The sequence below is a fragment of the Scatophagus argus genome, chromosome 5 (assembly GCF_020382885.2).
Source record: "Scatophagus argus isolate fScaArg1 chromosome 5, fScaArg1.pri, whole genome shotgun sequence".
In the NCBI taxonomy this organism is placed as follows: domain Eukaryota; kingdom Metazoa; phylum Chordata; class Actinopteri; family Scatophagidae; genus Scatophagus; species Scatophagus argus.
The window spans coordinates 18,775,680-18,795,562 of NC_058497.1; the positions used below are offsets into that span (position 1 = coordinate 18,775,680).

The 19,883-nt window shown below is 39.4% G+C and overlaps 1 protein-coding gene across 9 annotated transcripts in view; it reads left to right on the forward strand.

Moving 5' to 3' along the window:
* The first annotated feature begins 3,546 nt into the window (after positions 1–3,546).
* ncam1b (neural cell adhesion molecule 1b) overlaps positions 3,547–19,883 on the forward strand; it is a 66,012-nt gene continuing 49,675 nt past the window's right edge. For 6 of the 9 annotated variants that reach the window (XR_006843391.1, XM_046389410.1, XM_046389412.1 and 3 more), the window contains exon 1: positions 3,547–3,855. Coding sequence is in view for 8 of the 9 variants with exons in the window: in XM_046389410.1 (XP_046245366.1) it covers positions 3,804–3,855 (52 nt within the window). In the remaining variant the exon portion in view is untranslated. The remainder of the gene's footprint in view (positions 3,856–19,883) is intronic. The other 3 variants (XM_046389416.1, XM_046389417.1, XM_046389418.1) reach the window with 1 other exon arrangement.

Consider the following 19,883-nt stretch of genomic DNA (forward strand, 5'->3'; position numbering starts at 1 on the left):
ACAGTCAGTAAAAGGCGAGAGAGGGTCTTCTCAAATCGTCAGTCATTATAGCTCTCCTGTTTTTCTCATTAGTCACACAGATGAACACTGAACATGTAGTAGCGTAATGCATACTCCACTCTGCACAGCTGACCTCTACTTTTCTCTCATGACCCAGAAATGAGCGTTCATAGTACTGTACGTTGCCTTCTGTAACTGTAGTGGAGGAGGTAAGAGCAGCTATTTTAAGTCCTCCCACAGTGCTGGATGTTTACGTGTATCCTCTTCAGGAAATATGCTGACAATGTGGATAGTATCAACGCATTAAATAAGGGAGTTTGACTAATTAACAGAAAGAAAAACAAAATGCAAAGTAGTGGTAGTAATAAAACACGTGAATGTGTTGCGTGTGTGTATGTGCATGTGGGTGTGAGCTCAGGAGAGAGTGCATGTGTGGTCATGACTCTGGCGGGTGAAAGAGGATGAGAGGAGGCAGGAGAAAGAGGGGGAGAGCTACTGTACAGAGAGAAACAGAGAGATGGAGAGCGCAGAATAACTCCAGGCAGCCCGGTGGGTAATGAAACGAATGTTTGAAGTTCCACAGGGCTTCACATGTTTTTAAAATGGCAGTACACTCATTTCTGAGCTTCTGTGCAAACTGAGGAGAATGAAACAAATGGAGATTAAATTCATTAACACGTACAGTCTACTGCTGTTACTACTGCTACTGACTACAAGGGCGCCATGCTGGGGAGGAGCCAAAAAAAATGGAAATTTTTCTTGAATTTCCCTCAGGATCAATAAAGTATCTATCTATCTCTCTATCTATCTATCTCTCTATCTATCTATCTATCCACTACTGCTGCTGTATGTGACTAAACATGACGAATAAAGACAGACAGATCTTGGCAGAAGTTTTATTCTGGCTGATTTTGACAGATAAAAAACCATGCTATGTGTGCTTTACCACAGATGCACAGCATGTTCAGTGTAAGAAAAATTAAGCTAGCGGCTCATGAGGGTTACATCAGTACATTTTTTTTTCTGTGTACTTAGTTTTGTTTTTGAGTAATAGCAGGTCATAGGGCAGTCCAAGCGACACTTGGACTGAGATTATATGTCCAGATGATCTGATTCTGTCCGTTTTATAATTAAAAAATGATATCTCCAGTTAAGCCTTTTATTAATTAACACCAAGGAATTTAGCTGATAGGACCTTTGAGATTTAATGACCATAAATAATTACTTGAGCGGAAGGATTTATACATTTAACCTAATTTTCATTCTTTAAATGAAAGCCACTTGAAAATTTCCCGGAAATTCGAACATTAATGAGTAGTTACATCCATCCATCCATCCATCCATTTTCTATACCGCTTATCCGTCAGGGTTGCGGGGGGGGCAGGAGCCTATCCCAGCTGGCTACGGGCGAGAGGCGGGGTACACCCTGGACTGGTCGCCAGTCAATCACAGGGCTGACACACAAAGACAGACAACCACACACTCTCACACTCACACTTAGGGGCAATTTAGAGTAGCCAATTAGCCTAATGTGCATGTTTTTGGTATTGTGGGAGGAAGCCGGAGAACCCGGAGAAAACCCACGCAGGCACAGGGAGAACATGCAAACTCCACATAGAAGGGCCCAGACCGGGATTCAAACCTGGAACCCTCTTGCTATGAGGCGACAGTGCTAACCTGAGTGGTTACATGGTAACCCTAAAATAAAAACAAGCTACATCAGCTTTTCAGCTTCAGCGCACGCTGAATAAAACACTACAGTATATTTTAGAGGGCATTTATATGTATGAGTCATCAGCTGAGTCATACTTTTCCTATCTGTGATGCAGAAGCACAAATGCCTGTCAAACCTCTCGGCTTCCCCGCCCTCTCACAGTGCCCTAAACCTGCCCTGTTATGCTTCCCCTTCCCCTCCCTGCTCTCTATAGTTACCTCATTGTAGACAAGTGGTTAAAAAAGAAAGGGGAGTGTCTGTGCACATTTCTTGGGGCCACATTCCCTGCGGTGGTATGTTTGAGGGGAATTTCTGCTGAAGGATGAGTTGACCACAGCGCGTTTTCAGCCAGTCCAGGGATTGATTTGAGTTTATTAAATTTTGGCCCATAGCCTCTCTCTGCTGGCCAACAGTGCAAATCAAAGGCAAACCGCCCTCTCAGGGTGCCAAATGCTACAGTTTCTCCCTGCTGTGCAAGCAAACAACTCTCTCTTCCCGTGCATGTCTGTTCTCTCAGGTGCCATTCACTTTGCAGCCTGAATAAAAGTGTGTTGCATAAAGCTCTCGTTGGTCATTGGTGGGGTTGAAGGGGGTCGGGGGGGTTATTTGACTCACAGCAGTGCTTTGCAAAAGTATGAAGAGGCAATGACTGTGGTTTTTGTGATTTCTTTTTTTTTTTTTCTTACAGGCTGCATTTCAAATACGGACTCTCTGACAGTATTTTTGTTATAGACTGAAGATTGAACTATATTATAGATGACCTGTGATTTGAATTTAAAAACCTGTTACGGTACCTCACAGCACATAATCAATATTCAAGACAACTTATTTCAAAACATCTGGTACTCCCGACAATTCACTTCTGCAAAATGACTTTTATAGTGAACGGTATTTATCATTGGACTTGTCATCAGGGCTGTAGCCTGATTGTTTCTGCTCTAAAGTTACAAGGAAATTGCGCATGTTGGGTTTTGAAGGATGATTCTGGCATTTTTAAACACACATCGATAAAAGATTTCCATACAGCACATTTCTGTGTAAGAGTGAGATTCCTGGAAATACGCTAAAAGCTCTGAACTTTTTGGAGGGTAAAAGGTTGAAAAAGCATGACTGATCACTTAAATAAACAAATAAATCACCAAAGTCTTTGGTACACAGTAAACAAATAATGTCGTATTGATTGGTGTGTAGCATGGAGGTGCAAAAAAGTCATGACCTTAACTTTTTTTTTTTTTGAACACTGGCCCTGACCGTCATTGGTGATTGCAGTTGTAAAATAATTGGTACCACTTAATCAATGATAAAGAGTTTGGGTTGCCAGGATGTAAAAAGTCCCTTTGTTTAGATTTTATCAATGAAATGAAATGAAATTCTTTGTTCCCAGGCTCCCTTTGACAATGCTCATACAAAATGCTTAAAAGGAAAATTGCACATAAGCCAAAAATAACATAAAATGAAAATCTAAGACATGAAACAGTGACAATATAAATATAGGGATACAACATAATATGAATATAATATAATATAAAATATAATGCTGCAGGATTTCAGACTCTAGAGCCAATTTTTTTCTTTAGGTGGTGTTGACAACATGAAGCACGTCAGAAAACATATCTTTAGATGAATCTCCTTTATGAGCTTTAATGTTAATTCTTTTAGCATCTCCATTGTTTGCTTTGGTGCATTTTGTACCGCTAACAATTAAGCAAACTGCTCTCCCCTCCCTTTTTTACCCCTCTTCTCGCTTTAACATCACTATAGGGGTTTCCCTGTGACGCTGGTTTGAGACCCGGCGCACTATTTAACTGGGGCTCGTTTTATTCCGCTTGTGCGGATTAATTCACGTGTGTGAGAAGGCTCCGCTTGTCAGTCAGACTTTGAACAGGGCACTGGCGCTCATCATTGCTAATCTCTGGCCGCTGCTTGTCGTCAACGACGCTGCCGCTGACAGTTATCACCGACCAGCTCAGAAATATATAAATTAGGATGAACGGTCGTTAAGATAGGCAGGAAACCCGAGGGCAACACTGTAGGGACCGAGCGGAGATTAAACGTTAGCTGCGCCGTTTAACGTTACTCGGGAGTTGCGATGGTCCAGTTGAGGGATATTTTTTTAGCCTTGCTTCTTGTGGGCTGTACAGGTAAGACTATTTTACACAACACCGCCACACGCTTTCAGAATATAATTTTTTTGTTGTTTTTACCCAGAATATTCTATTCTTACCATTTAATAGTGCTAAGGACCGAAGGCATCCACTCGCCTCTCGGTCGTCCCTCTCCCTCCGCCCGCAGGCGCTCTCTTTAGTAGGTGCAACGGTAACGGTGCTGCGACTGCCGCTAATTAGCTTACTGGCGAGCTGGGCGATCTGTTTTATAAGTAAAGGCAGCTTGCTGCAAAGTGTGTTGGGTTCCATTTTCTCAGGACACACACTCTCAGCGGGATACATAACGCTGCTCCTTGCGTGACCAGCGTGTACACTGACTTGGCTTTATTGTACATTAAATAAAACATGATGTTCAAGAAGGACAGGTTTTTCAGATTGTATGAGTGTGGATATTTTGTGAATGGAAATGCCGCTCGTATATTTATTATTCCCCCCCCCCATCCATTTATAGTCGTGTTGGCCGTTGGTCTATGCTTCATGGGACGTGTTTGTTGTTGATAGGGAGTGATGCTGGGCTTCCTGTATTTGTACACACACACACGCACACAGTCACATTCACACACATTATGCGCGCGCACACACACTCAGCCTTCTGGGTTGATGGGTACACACGAAAATAAAAAAAACGTGTTTTATTCATATGCGGCTGTCACTGCCAGTGTACAGGTGTGATGGCATTAAGGAAAGGTTGTTGACAATAGATGCTTGGTTTCATACAGTGCTGTAAGAGTTTTTCCAGGGACAGTGTTGGTTTATTTCTCTGTCTCTGGTACACTGATGCAGAGCACGCACAACTTCTACTCTGAATCATCTGTTATGTAATCTGATGCCACGATAAAGGCTTTGAAATGATATCCTCTAAGTTGGTAAAATGTGTTACGTAAGTCTAATTGAGGGAGTTTTGCGTCAAATTACATTTTTAATAGCCTTTCCATTTTTGTTGATTAAAATCAGCCATTTGACATGTGAAGCGCTTATGGTTGGAGTAGTACTCTCAGCTACAATCAGGATCAGGGTTTTCACGGGATAGCCTTTTAATCCTTCATGTACAATCCAATATGTGCAGGGGTGTTCCTCAGGCAGGACAGGAAAACGCTCAGGGAGTGGAGCCCTCACTGCATTGTAATGGTAATGCAATTTCTCTTGGGTTTATTGGAACATTTTATGTAGAAACGAAAATGTGCCAGACTCTTATGATTGAATTCAGTTATCTCTTCTGTCATAATTTCATGCGGGAATAATGAATTCCACACATTTGCACTTGTTATTTTGTTACATATCTGCCATCAATTACACTTAAACACAGCACGTGGTAATAGAGCATAGAAAATCATAGGCTACTTTTGATCATTGTGAGGAAATCTGTTCATTTAATGGAGCCGTTGGATGAGATCTGAAAATGTTAGAGAATAAATTGAGCCGCTACGGCCTGCGAACATTTTTTATTCTGTTTGAGTTACATCTTTTAGCCTTTTTACATAATTTGTCATCTTTCTAGAACATCCAAAGCTATAACAAATGTGGACAAGAGTTTTATTACTTAAAATGATGGATCTTGTTGCTATAGTTACTAACCAGTTAAATGATATAGATGTCATAGTCATAGTCTTTACCAATATACAGTTTTTACATAGATAAAAAATTCGAAACATTTTTAGGATTCCCCTTTGTATCTACTGAACAGGACATTTTGCACAGATTTACACAAAGTATGTAATGGTGACAGTTTGTAAATGTCCTCACACATCTCTTAAGAATTTCTGTCCACTTATTCACTTATCTGCAATATCTGGGTGATGTCCACCAGCAAATTTAACCCTATAAATAATTTAAGGAAATAGGGAATTTGGGGTTTGGTTTTGGCTTGAATCATATGTGATAACCTGATAAGCATTACCTTAAATGTACAATCACATGTAGAAAATCTAAATGGAAAGCGGCCAATGTAGAGTAAAGTAGGATACATTTATGTTGAATAGGGATATAACAGAGATAGGACTCTGTGATTCTTGAGTTGTTTAGTGTACATCATTCAGATCTTGCATAAGGCGGACTACCTTTAATAAACAGATCACTGTCTCACATAAATCATGTGCCATCACTGAAGCTAAAATGAAAATGTCTTGCATTCCCTTATTGAATATATGTCTTGTGTTTGAAACACTCTGCACAAATGTCAGAAGTAGTACTTTTATAAATGTCACTTTTGCAGGTGAATGTAAACCAAAGAAAACTGTAATCTTTTCAGAGATGATTATGTGGGAAAGTCATATTATTTATACCTAAAGTGAAATTGGGGAAGGATTAACCATCTTTCTCTTCCATTTCCTCTCTGCCTTCACATGCTACGTGGGCCTGTTGAGCTTCTTGACATAATTATTAATTGATTCTCTTCAAACTGATAACTGTAATGTGGAAGAATTTCAAGGCTGCTTTTCTGACAGAAAATGAAATATGGCCTCGGGAACTCAGAGTGAGAGAAATGAAGCAAAACTGGGCAAGATAAGAGTTCCAGATGTCCTTAACCTGTGAGGTTGATGAATGAATTGCAACTCTGCATCACTCACCATATGATGCTCCTGAACAGCAAAATGTGGCACTCTAGTTTACACTAGGATTGTTTCACTTAGCCTGTGTTACATCATCACATGGAAATGATGATGTAGCTCCATGCTGCTCCCTTTACTTTCAGAAGTTCTTCACTTCAAATTCACTTTCAAAGCTCCAGACTTCTTTACGTCTGTCTTTGCTTCGTGGGGATGGAAATCAACACTGCCAAAAGCAATGGCTGCCATTCTAAGAGCTCCATCTTAATAAAGCGATTATCTTAGAATAGTGTGTGTACACTGTGTACTGACAGCAGAATTTCCCATATTTAGAATTTATCTGGGAAGTCCACCAAATAGTGTTCCCTCCCCCCAAAAAGAAACAGCTTGGCTTTTCTCTTCAGTTGTCTCTATGACCACAGCCAATTAGTATACACAATTACAAAGCTTGATTAAGTGCAGAGACCTTTGCAGTATGTTCCTGACCTAATGAGACCAATAATGTCTTGGTTCAATATGGTCGTACCTGGCAGAGAGGCTGCAGTGGAAATGTGCATGAGCAGGGCTGCATCAAATGCTTCTTTTATTGGTGATTATTGTTTGTTTTTTTTTAGTTTATTGATCATATCGTCTCCAGAGTGACTGAAAATAGCTAAAAATGCCTGCACGCAATTTCTTTTTGCATAAGTCGATTGCTTTTTTTTGGGGAACAGGCAGAAAAACCCAAAGTTATTCAGTTTACAATTATATAAAACGCAGAATTCCAAATCAGTTTTCAGAAACAATTTCATTTTCTGTCAGTCAGTTCTTTTTTGTCAGCTTTACATATTATCATGCCTTGGTATGCCCGGGGGGCTGCTTAAGCTATTCTAGATCAGAAATGCAAGTGTTTGGGTGTGGAACCCAGTAATACTCTCTTCTCAGAGCAGCAGCTGTGATGGTACTGCCAAGAGCACTTACAGACTTTGACTTCGAGTGTCAAGCAATACTCAAAATGCTGCAAAATGGTATTAAAGTCAGACAGACACATGCACGTTCGGAGAAAGGTCCATTAGGGAGAGCCAGCCAAAGCAGTTAAAAGATGTGTATATCTTTTCACATCCATTTTCTGTTCTTTTTTTTGTTTTGTCTTATCAAATAACTGAACCTGCTAAGAGCAGGGTATCTACTGACAGGCCACTGCTTAGCTTTAGAGGATGTTTATTGAACCAGAATTTGTTTAAGAGTGGAGCTGATGATAGGAAAAGACAAATACTGGATTGGACAATTTCTGGTAAACAACTGCCAGCCATGCATGTTTTAGGTATTTTGCATCTATTCAGGCTAGTAATTCAACAAATTCATATATTATCCTAACCGTGAAACAGTTCTCTATTCTGAATAAACAAGACTGTGGTTTAAGCTCTTTTAAGCTTCATTTTTTAGCCACTATTAGTAGGCAGAAGCAAGAGAGAGGCTGTGATTTTGTTCCAGCTAGGACTACTTGACTCTTTAGTGATGGGGAGTAGATCAGACAGATCCAGGTCTGAGAGAGTTGAGAGGAGATGCATTGCCTAAGGTTGCTAAAAAGATGACATTACACATTCACGTGACCCCGTGAAGCACTGCGGGAGGAATGTAAACATGCTTTCCTGGGGGTTTGCCCACAGAAGCGGCACAGGCTGTGGGTTTAGTAGTTGTTTTTTTAGTGATTATCCTCCATTGTGGGATCATCCTTATGTCATTCCTCTGAGGTTTGACAGTGTAGATTAGGGATAAATAACCCTGATTAATATTAATCATGGTTAATTTAAGAGTATGAAACAGGTTAGTTGCAGCACTGAACGCAGACGCCTGGGAGACGAGTTTGTTGCGTATCACTTGACAACTGGATGAGAGAGCTTAAACCTTGCTTCAGATACATTGCTTTTTAGCTAAATTATGCGATCATACTAACTTCATACCGCAGTAAAAACATGCTAGGATCTCCGAGCTATCAGGAAATTAGAACACTGTGTCCTTGTTATTCATCAAATTAAAAAAAAGAGGCCAGCACTGCGAGCCCAGGATCCCTGTAGACGTGTAACCCTAGATTGGCAAACCTTTAGGCAAACTCTTCTCTGTGAAGCATTTCCTCTGTGGGATTAAAAGAACCTATGACAGAGTGTTGCAGACTTTGTCAAAGTAATAATTATCTGTTAGGTATAGGTGAGACCGCTTGACACATTGATTATACATCTTAAGCACTCAAGTAACCCTTTAAGCAAGAGATGTTACAAGTATCTGTTTGAGTTCATCTTTGGCAGATTTTGGTGTCTGGTCTCTGGTTCAGACTACATTCTCCTCTTGACGGCGGTGAAAACAACTTTTCAAACATTTCCACATGGCTGTTTTCTGTCTGATTCTCATTTTCCGTAAATGCCGTAAAAGTGCATGGTGCACTTTGGAAATTGTATCACCTTTTTTCTCTGGGCTATTCACTTGCAAATGAAGACTGATTTCCCCTGTTGCTTAGGCTGTTATGAACTACTAGCACCTCCTCGCTCCCCTTGCTGGCTTTCTTGTGTGTTTTATTTGGGAGACACGTGAAAAGTCAGGACTCCTGAGACCCAAACTAAGTCGTGACCCACATAGCCCCCGAAGGAGGAAATAAGCTTACAGTCACGTCACTGTCCATGCTTCAAGGAACTGTTTCACTTTGTAAGAAATAAAGATATGTCTTCTCAACTCAAACTCCTAAAAGCAAGCTTACAGTATGTCTGATTTTAAAAAAGGAATCCATGTCTCATCCTACTGTAATAACGCAAAACGCTATTGGCTGGGATTTAGCTTTCAACTTCTTTTATGTAGTGTGAAGAGAAGCAGTGTGTGTCCTCATGCATCCGTGAACATCATGGTGCATTCATTATTGAAACACTATAGGATGCATCACCATGCGCAGAGCAGGGAAAATTTGGATTGCTATGCCCCAGGCTTTCTTTTTATGCAGTCACCATAGTGTGTCACCGTCTCTAACATTATACTTCTCTACAGGCTTAGTCATTGCCTGGCAATTTAGAGATACTTATTTTTCACAAAAACGCATGGCATGCATTAATATTACTCTGGAAAAAAAAAAAAGAATGATTAAAGTAGTGAAGTGACGCTCATTCAGCATAAAAGCTGTTATTTTAATCTCTAATTAGATCACCATAAGAAGGCCCTATCTCCAGGGGAGCAATAGTAGCTATAGCTGTTATTTCACCATGCAGAATCCACTTTGAAATGATACCAGTGATTCCCACAGATAGGCTCTACTTTGGCAGCTGTCAGAAGCATTTTAACAGTCTCTCACGTGTGGCTGTGATGATAAGGGCACGATCGCAGTACCTCAGTCTCATGTTATCCCACTGCGCAGTATGTTGAGATCAGAGCTGTCAAACATGACCTGTGAGGAGCACCGCCTCAGCAAGTCAGGAACACACCGACTGATTGGTTGACAGATTCAACCAGCGGACAGGTAAAAACAATAAATGTTTTCAGCATGGAAAATGGATAAATAAATGGTGGTTTTACACATTTATTTTCCAAAGGCTACAAAGAGACGCAGCAGTTCGAATCTGGGCGACAAAACTTCTGAAAGGGATACAGCCGCGCTAGAGCCAGCGTGAGCAGAACAATGATGTAGTTTGCCTTTCCTACCTAGCTTCTAGACCTTACTTTAACTTTTCCATCATTTGGGAAATAACTGATGAGACAGAAACTGCAGCATTTATTAACTGACACACTGTAGCCTGTACTGTACATTTAATGGTAGATTGAAAGCTCGCTGATGCACTTTCCTGTGCTCTGCTTGCTTTTCTGCAGCTCACTTACTACTCACTACACACTTTAACAAACCTTCTTTCTTGGCTCAAGATTGTAATTATTTTTTCCCACAAGGATACTTTGTTGTAAAAAAACCCATTTAATAGTGTTAAATGTGAATAGGTTTGTCTGATGTAATGCAAAGCAGTGGGAAGCAGTGCATTTTGATTATTTTATACATAATCCTGCACTGATGACCCTCTTGCTTTGCATACATACTACAAACTCTTTATTCATTTTATTCAAAATTGCCATCTCATGAAAATATAATCACCTTTTTAATAAATGTTTTGGCCTAAAGCTACAGGGATCAGTTAAGTTTCACATTATTCTTAAGTTGATCATATTTTATGGGTACATGTCTCAGTATTAAGATATTTAGAAGACCAGAAGGAAAAGGAAAATTTAGAAGGTGGTAACACTGGGGATGGGAATTAACCTCATTTCATTTTCATTCATGCAAAGTAATCTAAAATTACGTAACAGAAATGTCCAAAGATAGAAAGAAACCTACATGGCAACATGGCACCTCTTTCAAAGCAAAACCATGTAGTTCCTGTGAATAGAAGTGTAGGAATCGTTTTACATAGTATATTAAATATGAAATTCTGAAATATTTTCAGTTCTCTTAAGATAATCCAATCAAATCTATAATTATTGCTGCTGTTAGTTTATGAAACAATGATCAGTTAAGTTTGTTTTCTAAGCCATTGGTCTGACAATAGTCATAGTCATAATAATCAGCTGCTCAGGTTTTTTTTCCATTAAAATTTGAACATAATAACAGGTTGATAATTAAGATGTGTTGCAATCTGAGATCTTAACATCTGCTGTGACCTTTTTTATCTGGATGGCACATGCAGGCCTGTGATGATTGATCCCAGTGAATAATGAATGCGTAATGGTAAGGACATCACACCATCTCTTAGCAACATTTGCCTCTGCAGCACGTGGAGAAATATTGCTGTTGCTAATCGACCTGTAACAGATGGCACGGTGACATCACTATTTTACATGCCTTTTTTACTCATTTTGCAAGCCAGTTCTCTTTAAACTGCAATGCATCCAACAGCTGGGTGGATGTATTCAATCATTTATTTCCTCTAATACACTTGGAGTCACGACAACCCTTTTTTTTTTTATTCTGCAGAGAGTAGATTCACTAGGAGGGTGTAACACTCAGACTGTCTGCCACAGACCACATCTCTTTTCACACACCTCAACCCATCAGATGTAACTACTGAAACCTGAATGTGGAAGGGATTTTGAGAGTCTATCAAGGATAATTTAAAGGTGTTTTCTTTGAGGACACTTGATTGGTAACATTAACAGGCAGTTTCATCGAGAGTTAAGTGAAGCACTTAGCAGAGCTCCTGAACCCAGACACACCTACTGGAGCGGGTGAATCTGGAGGATTCAAGGGGATTGGATTTGGTCAGTGAGTCAGAGGTCACAGTAGTACTACAGTTAACTCCTGAGTAGTAGAGTGCTGGTGGTGGACGAGATTTGTTCTGAAATGCTCAAGGCTGTTTGGATAGTGTTTGGCTTGGTGATAGCGTGCTTAGACAGACCACATCCCCATTTCTGCTGTGTTTTCTGACTACTGTGTAATTGCACTGTTTCTTTCCTCTTGAAACCCTATACCTGGGTGCTGTGAATTGTGCACTGCAGCCTATTGTTGAACCTTAGATTTAGTTCGTGTCAGCTGGCTTTTAACCTGGGGGACAGATTATTGAGGGGTCTGGAAAGGCTTAGACATGGTTTCCTGTGTATATAGGGAATAGGGGAGTGCTGTTGCAAGTAATACATGCCCTGTAACCTCAAGCTTTGTTTGCAATCTTGGCATAAACTCATGCTCCATTGTGTTGGCAATGAATCTTTCACAAGGGGGTTAACTTACAGTGAATGATATTCATGGAGAGGAAATCAAGGCACAGTTTTTGTACCACTGGCGTGATGCAATTGTGACTTCACCAAACCGAACAATTTAATGGTAAGTCCCGACTCTGGGTTGCACATGTTTGGTATTGATACATAGATGAAGGTTCTTTGCAGGATGATAGTCACATTCTGTGTGATACAATGATTTAACAGTGTCTTAGCTGTGAATGACAGCTCTGCAAGGCTGGCAAGGCACACTGCATGGTTAATGTAACTCAGTCCCACATCCAAAGGGAAGAGTTTGGTAGCCTATTAGTTCTTGTTGTTTGACCAACAACTGCTAGCGGTTGGTTGGGATGTCTTTACAGCAGAGCGATAGTGTAAACAACCATGCATAATGCCCTACTGTTGAAGCACGTCAGTGGACATGTCTTTCTGTCTCAACACGCTCAAATAGGAGTGTTAGCATTAGAAAGATAAAATCCTTATGAACATATTTTAAACTATAAAATCCTTAGGATTACCAGTAGTTGAATGTAACTATGTGTCTTGGTATTGCAAAAACAATTCAAGGTCTCTGTAGTATAGGCTTCTTCACAGCAGTAGAATATTATGTTAAGGGAGCATAGTTACAACAGGAAAAGGGATAAAAAGATAATTAAATTTGTGATTATGATTATTAAACCTGCAGTGTAGAATGTCTGTCTCCTCCGCCGCCATATTTCTAGTTGCTGTAGTCTGTAGCCCACAGCTGTAGCTTACTCCTACATTTGCTCACCCCTTCTGCTGTGCAAAAGCAAGCTTTGATAAAATGCATTGATACTGGTGTGCCAGTGTGGGAAAAGTTGACACAGACTTAGATTTAAAATCTTCGGTATGCTTCAGCAATGTGTGAACTCGTCTGGATAGGGCTTGAGGGTTACAGATAATCATTTATATGAAAAAAATCCCACACTTCAGGTTTAATTACAGAATTGCTAAGTATCATGAATTTAAACTGAAGTGCTTAATACAGATTAAAGCTATTACAAATTTTTGACCACTGAGGTATTGATACGACTGTTCCCATATTTAACTGAATAGCCAAATCTTAATTCTTGGATTGAATGAATTAATCTTACAACAGTATTAGTATCAATACTGTCATTGACTCCAATTCTGTCTTAATTATTGACTAAATCTTACAGGTACCCATTCCTTGTTAAGATAGTGTATAATGGAGAGTGAGAAGATAAAAGGAGATGAAGGACAAAGGAAAATATGCAGGGTTAATAGATAATGGTTGTATTTTAAGCACAGTATACCACTTTGTTAACCCAAGACTGTAAAGGGTTTTCTTTCTTGAGGAGGAGCAGATTGAAAATGAAATATGCAAACAAAATGTCATATAAAAGGTGCAATCTTTCTGAAGCTAACTTTTTTTGTACACTATATTTGCCAATTTGTCTTGGTCTTTTTTTAACCGTGTCATTTATGCTTGTCCATGAAGGATCCCCTCACAGTGTGACACACTGACTCCCAGTGAAAGAAAGCCATCTTTGCTCTCTTTGCCAGCAGAAGCCGGATGTGTCATGAACCCCACTGAGCATCTTTTCCATGCATTTCATAGAGTGAAAAGACAGATGACAGGCCCTCTGAAGCAAATGAAACTATTTTACATCACCACTCATAGTGTCTGGGCCAGTGTAGAGACAGGATATCTACGCACCCATAAAATGTTTGATATGGTAACACAACATCTGGAAGAACCACCAATGATAAACACTGCAATTACTTTCATTGTTACCTTAACTGTAGGTAGTGTTTACCCATAATAACGATGCTGCGATTTGAAGCAAATTAAGTTGATTCATGTTCGTGGTTGTGGTCAAAATGCCCACAATGCGGTAAGCTAGTATTGATAATTTACTCTACCAGCTGTGGTATGCTTTCATGATGCTTTCATCATTGTCTTTACAGCTTATTTTGGTGTCCAGTATTTTATAAGCTAAAGACATTTTGAAGCATAGGTTTGTGAAAAGTAAAACACATTTTGCAAAACATTACTTACATTTTTTATTAATGGAACATTATTAGAATTATAGTTCTTTTTGATTTAAAAATAATGAGTCATTATACTGCTTATTTGCTGTTAGCAAACAGCAGTCATGCACTTTATTCTCAATGGCATACTGGTGAGTTGTATATCTACTCCCACTGGAGATTACTTCACAACAGTCACCATTAGTGGAGAGAGGGGATATGCATGTGAAAGGCTGTTCTCAGCCTTATGATAGCACATGGCTGCTCGTTCTGCCTGAGTGGCCGCAGAAACATGCAGTTAAAGCATTTTGACTGAACGGGGTCAGTGTGTAGTTTTAGTTTTAGTAGTAGATGGAAGCCACCATGCTGGAGCATTAAGGATGTTTTACATCAGCTATTATGGCACTTTGTGTCATTTGTCTGTCTTATTTTTCCATATTGGAAAATGTGTTCCCCCGGCGTTTCTGTTATACTGATACAATTGGGAGGCTGTGTCAGATATATAAGCAACCACACACGTTAGCTTTGTGTGTGGCTGACTTTCTGTGTAATGTTTCAGTACTACTAATTTTCCAGTATTTTTTATTTGATTCATATCTACTTTGTTTTCATTGGTTGTTTATCTGGAGATTCACCTGAGAGTAAGAAAGATACATGTTTACATGTTGTAAGATACATAGCCCTTACATACAGTAGCTTTAATAAAATTTGTTGAACTAAAGCTTGTGGACTTTTACCCTCCTCTTGGCCATTGTGGAACATGTATTGCAAATTGTAACTGTATTGTCTTCTTCTGAAACTATGAAAAGCATGCACACCCTTTTCTTGTGAATAACCAAATGAGGGGAAGTTTGCTGCGTTAATAACATTAAATCAGTGGTGGAGCGCATCCTTTGGGGAAAAAACTTGCAGTGAACATTGGTCAGCCAATCTTGTTACTGCTGATCGCTGTGCCACTCCGTTGAAGTTAGCCTGTGAGTGACGCCATACAAAGTACTCGCAATATACTTTGCGTTCGTTTCACAAAGGTAATTATTTTGTCATTAAATTTAAATAAAAATCAGTTTTTCTTGAAGATGAATTACAAGATAACTGCACTGTGCACGCTGTAGATTGTGTAAAATAAACAGTTTCAGTTGTGGACTGTCCACTGTATTCTGTGTTGTGCAAAATATGCAATCCTGTTTTCAAGCATGTAACATGGAACATAATTAAAAACATAGCTTGGAGGAATGCACTGTTATGAAATTATTTTGTAACATGAGATTGGAGGGCTCTATCTCTGAGCTTCTGGATATTTATTCACCTATAGAGTCCCAACAATGCGAGTATGTTGTGGGCTAAGGCAATTATGGTTAGTTTGCTAATGTCTCAAAGAGATCTTGTTTCAATGACCAGAGGAGAACTGCTACTCTAAAGAAGTGGCAAGAACGTAGAGATGAAATACATGCTGTATTTTCTTACACTGAATAATTGGGCTGAAACTTTTTCAAGTGAATCTATTTATGTGCACCTTTGACAGGCTTTCCACAAGGGTGTGGAGTAGCCAGCCAGGGGGGTCCCCTCAAACTTTGGATTCAAGAGACCTAATTTATAGTCTTCTGGTACATTCTAATGCCACTATCCCAGCATACGTATTCATTTATTTTTTTAATATTTTAATGATTTTGCCCACGCAACTGTAAACATGTGGCGAATTATTGTAAAGGAGGATTAGGCTTCTTGTGTATTTTAGCCCACACAGTCTGTAAATAGCTATTAATATTTACCTGGCTCTCTGCATGGCTCTGATGTCATTTGTCTAGTTCCTCTCCTGGTCTATAAAACAAAACAAAATGTTTGTCTAATTCATGTAGCAAATAATTCAGGATATTGGCATTACTGAGCCAACTCTTATGAGAAGCTCCAATTAGGTTAGAAACATGTCATTCCTGCTTGGGTCCACCATCTTGTCCAAATATGGTCATTTCTAGATAAAAGAAAAGCAAGTACGTAGTACCCATAAAGGAGACCACAAATAGAATATGACGTAGTAGTAGTTTTCAAACCGATGTTGCACTTGCAGCTTTGTTAATAGATCATTGTAGAAAGATGTTAATGTCAGGGGCATTTTATCATGTATAGGTCGAACCAGATTTTTCATGGAGACTAATTCCTTATTTCCTGTGACCTTTGAGGTCTTCGGTTGTCTCTCAGAGAAAATATATATTTAAGTGGGAACTGAAAGTGTTACTGATAAAAGATATTGCATTTTTAATTTAAAAAAAGGTCAGCTGTCATCTTGCTAGCAAAGAAAGCACAGTTAAAACTAGATGACAAACTGGAATGGAATCACTAAACATTCAGTGTGTTTAATAAATGTTTTTAATATCTCTATTGCACAGTCCCTGTGAAATGTATCTTGTGTTTTTCTTCTTAAAAATGACTTAAATCAACTTTTTCAGATGACTTCTGAATTGCCCAGGTTTTTGTTTTGTTTGTTTGTTTTGCTGATCCAATTTATTCCAAGAGTGGCACTCACAGGATTTGTAACAGAACACTGCAGTTTACACTGCCTTGGACCTTTTAAGGCAGTGAATTTGTAGTAATCCACTGACATAACTAATTGTTATCTGAAGGTCAAAAAAATAGATCCATCAATAACCATCAATTAAAAATACCTCTGCCACTGAAGGTAAATATCTTAAATTCACATATGTCCACTGGTAATGAAATTAGTACAGACCATTTAGTTGAAATTGGCACGTCCTGTATAATGAGCAGCCATAAAATCAGAAAAGGAGCATTACCCCACTCGGATTTATCACAGCCCTGTTTTTAAGTGCTTTGATTAATTGCAAGAGTCTTCACTCTCTGTAGATGTCTCCGGAGATTCTTAGCCCAGAGGAACAGAGTAGCCAAGTCTCTAGAGGCTAGCCCTGTCCCAGCATCTATTTTTATAGTCCAGCTTCTGATTGGCCGACAATGCGAGTGTGTGGAAGCTCATGTTGTGTCATAAGGTGCCTCTGTGCCATCTGTCGTCCTCAGTGGAGCTGTTGTGAAGACAGACCACGCCTAGTCAGCCTGTCTCAGAGAATGCAAAACACAACCTTGGGCTTTCCTTGCTCTTTTGCTGACAACTGTATCAAGAAAATGAAAATTGAGGGGAATGCAGGATCCAGTTTCAGAATTAGTGTTTTTCATGAAATCAAAACAAAGTCTTTAGCTGGTGAAAAGATCTGTTTATATTGTTTCAGTGCATTGAATTACCATGCTAAATACTTCTTGAATATGCCATAGATTGGTAGAGAAAGGAACACCTGGTATTAAACATGTAAACAATAAACATGAACAGATTTGCTTAGCAGGTGTAGTAACAGGTTGTTCATGAGTCATCGCTTGTCTAGTCACAATATGAATTTGTTGTCTCACTTAAAGTGCTAAATGATTCAATCACAACATTTGGCTGACTGTGAGATAACAAAAAACACCATACTTTTTTGACTGACCTAAACTGCCCTTCTGCTTAAACCATATCCTCCTTGAGATTCAGGCCCAGTACATAGGATGTTTTTGACACTTCAGCAACTCATTTGCCCAAGGTTTCCTTAAAATGCTGTGGTTTCACTCTCCATAATCCAAAAACTCTAGAATGAAAACTCAAAATTTCAAACTCAAAATCGACTGTGCTGGTCCACTGACAGGCATCTGCACACGCATGTGGGAAAGACTTTGTGAAGACATAACAATACTGGTCACTCTTTCGAGGCATCAGATAATCAGAAATGTCTCCCACAAAGGCCAGTGTGATTAGGGTAACTGTATTATTCATATGCTGCACAGGTCAGCAGTGAAGCAGCACAAGTCTGTCTAAAAAGCTTGACTAATGTTACTCATCCTCTTCTAGGCTGTCAGAGGCGTCTCCAATTAGTCAGCAACAACTGAGAAAATTGTTGAAGTGCTCACTGCTGGTCCCTAAGAATGCAAATGGCCTGCTGTTATGGCTTAGCACAATTAGATGTGGCATGGATTAATGAGGGACATGAGGGGTGGCCTTGAATAACACGAACATGCTACCGGAGTACCAAGCATGTCTTTGTCTTGAGGGCTAGAAAAGGATTTCCCAACCATAAAAGAAATGTAACTTTCTTCATTGAAAGTTTTTAGTGTGAAGTGTCTGTAGTGAGAATGACCCTTAGCATTCTCATGGAGCACGAGTATTTAAAGCAATATAATACTTAAGTGATACATTTGGAATAAGAATGGAATTTTAAATCTAACATTTTTCTAAGCTCTCAAAACTTCTTTCAAGCTGCTTGTGCAATCAACTACATAGTCTTAAGTGAATGTGTTAGCACTGCTGCCTCAGAGCAAACAGAGAAAAAGTGTTTATGTTCTCCCTGTCTTTGCATGGATTTCCTCTGGGTACTTGCACTTTTGTTATTTGAATGCTCCTGAACACGGCCTCAGAAGTGCAGTTGGTCCCCAGGCACTGGACTGTGGCTACCTTACACTCCTAAATAGTTAGGATGGAGAACATTGAGAGGACAAATTTCCCCATGGGGACTTATAAAGTATAACTAATTTTAAATAGGATGAAACAAATGAGCTTATTAGTGAAGCACAGATGACTCTTGTGGTACGATCAAAGGGTTTTATTCCTCATTTGAGGCTGATTTTCCAGCAGGGAGATGCACTGCACATACAGATCCGAAATCTGAATTGAACTGAAGACATCTGATGATGGCAGTTGTCTGGTTAGTTAGATAAGAGAGTTTCTATGCATATAGATTCTCTAAGAGGTGAAAAGGGTTATGTAGCAGAAAGTCAGAACATTGTGAGGTCAAATTTGTGGGTTACTTGTTTACAGACAGCTGGCCACTTGTACAAAATTCACATTGACTTATTATTTTGATGATGTATGGTGTTTTGAAATTTCAGTTTAAAATAGGGGTCAATACACAGCTAGGGTCGTTACATGCTTCAGTAACTAATTCAACCAATGGAGAGCAAGAAAAATTAAGAAGAAAACGTTTTTGATAATGCTCTTGTTTTTACAGCTAGAAGAAAAGCCTAGTGTGCTAATTTGTGCTTGTTAAGAAAATCGATATAAATGTTAATGAGCAGAAAAAATGTAAAAGTCCTCAAACATTAGACACATGTTAAACCTGATATATGGTGAAGCCATCTGCCAGAGTTTGCTTACTCATTGTGTGTTAGGTAGAAGTGTGAGGGGTAAGACTGATCTACTCGCTTTCAGTTTAAAATTCAACATGGGTTGAGTAGAGATACTTTGATATTTTTTCCTTGCACTGACTGTATGCGGCCATCTTTAAACTAATGTGATGCTGGTAAACCATTTAGTGAAATGGGAAATAAAAGTTTAGCAGTTTATCACACAGCCAGAATAAAAAAACAAGCTAATCAGGAGCTAGTCAGTAGGCTGTTTCATGCATGGCCACTGTTGTGTTTTGATTTGATTGGCTTATGGTTAGAGAGTGTGCATAGCGGTCAGCATGGACATAATCTGTGGACAGGAACGGACCAGCTGAGGCTTCATCATCTTTGCCAGTGTGGTGGGTGACCCTTGTTTATTTACTGGCAAAGGCAAATTTTACTGGCATTTGATACTTGGCAGGTGGTCATTTCAGACTCTGTTAGTATGGGAGGCGGGACATTAGTATGTGATTGACTGCTGGTGGATCATGTCCAAATGCTCAGCTGCAGCCAACGGATTCCATGCCAGCATGC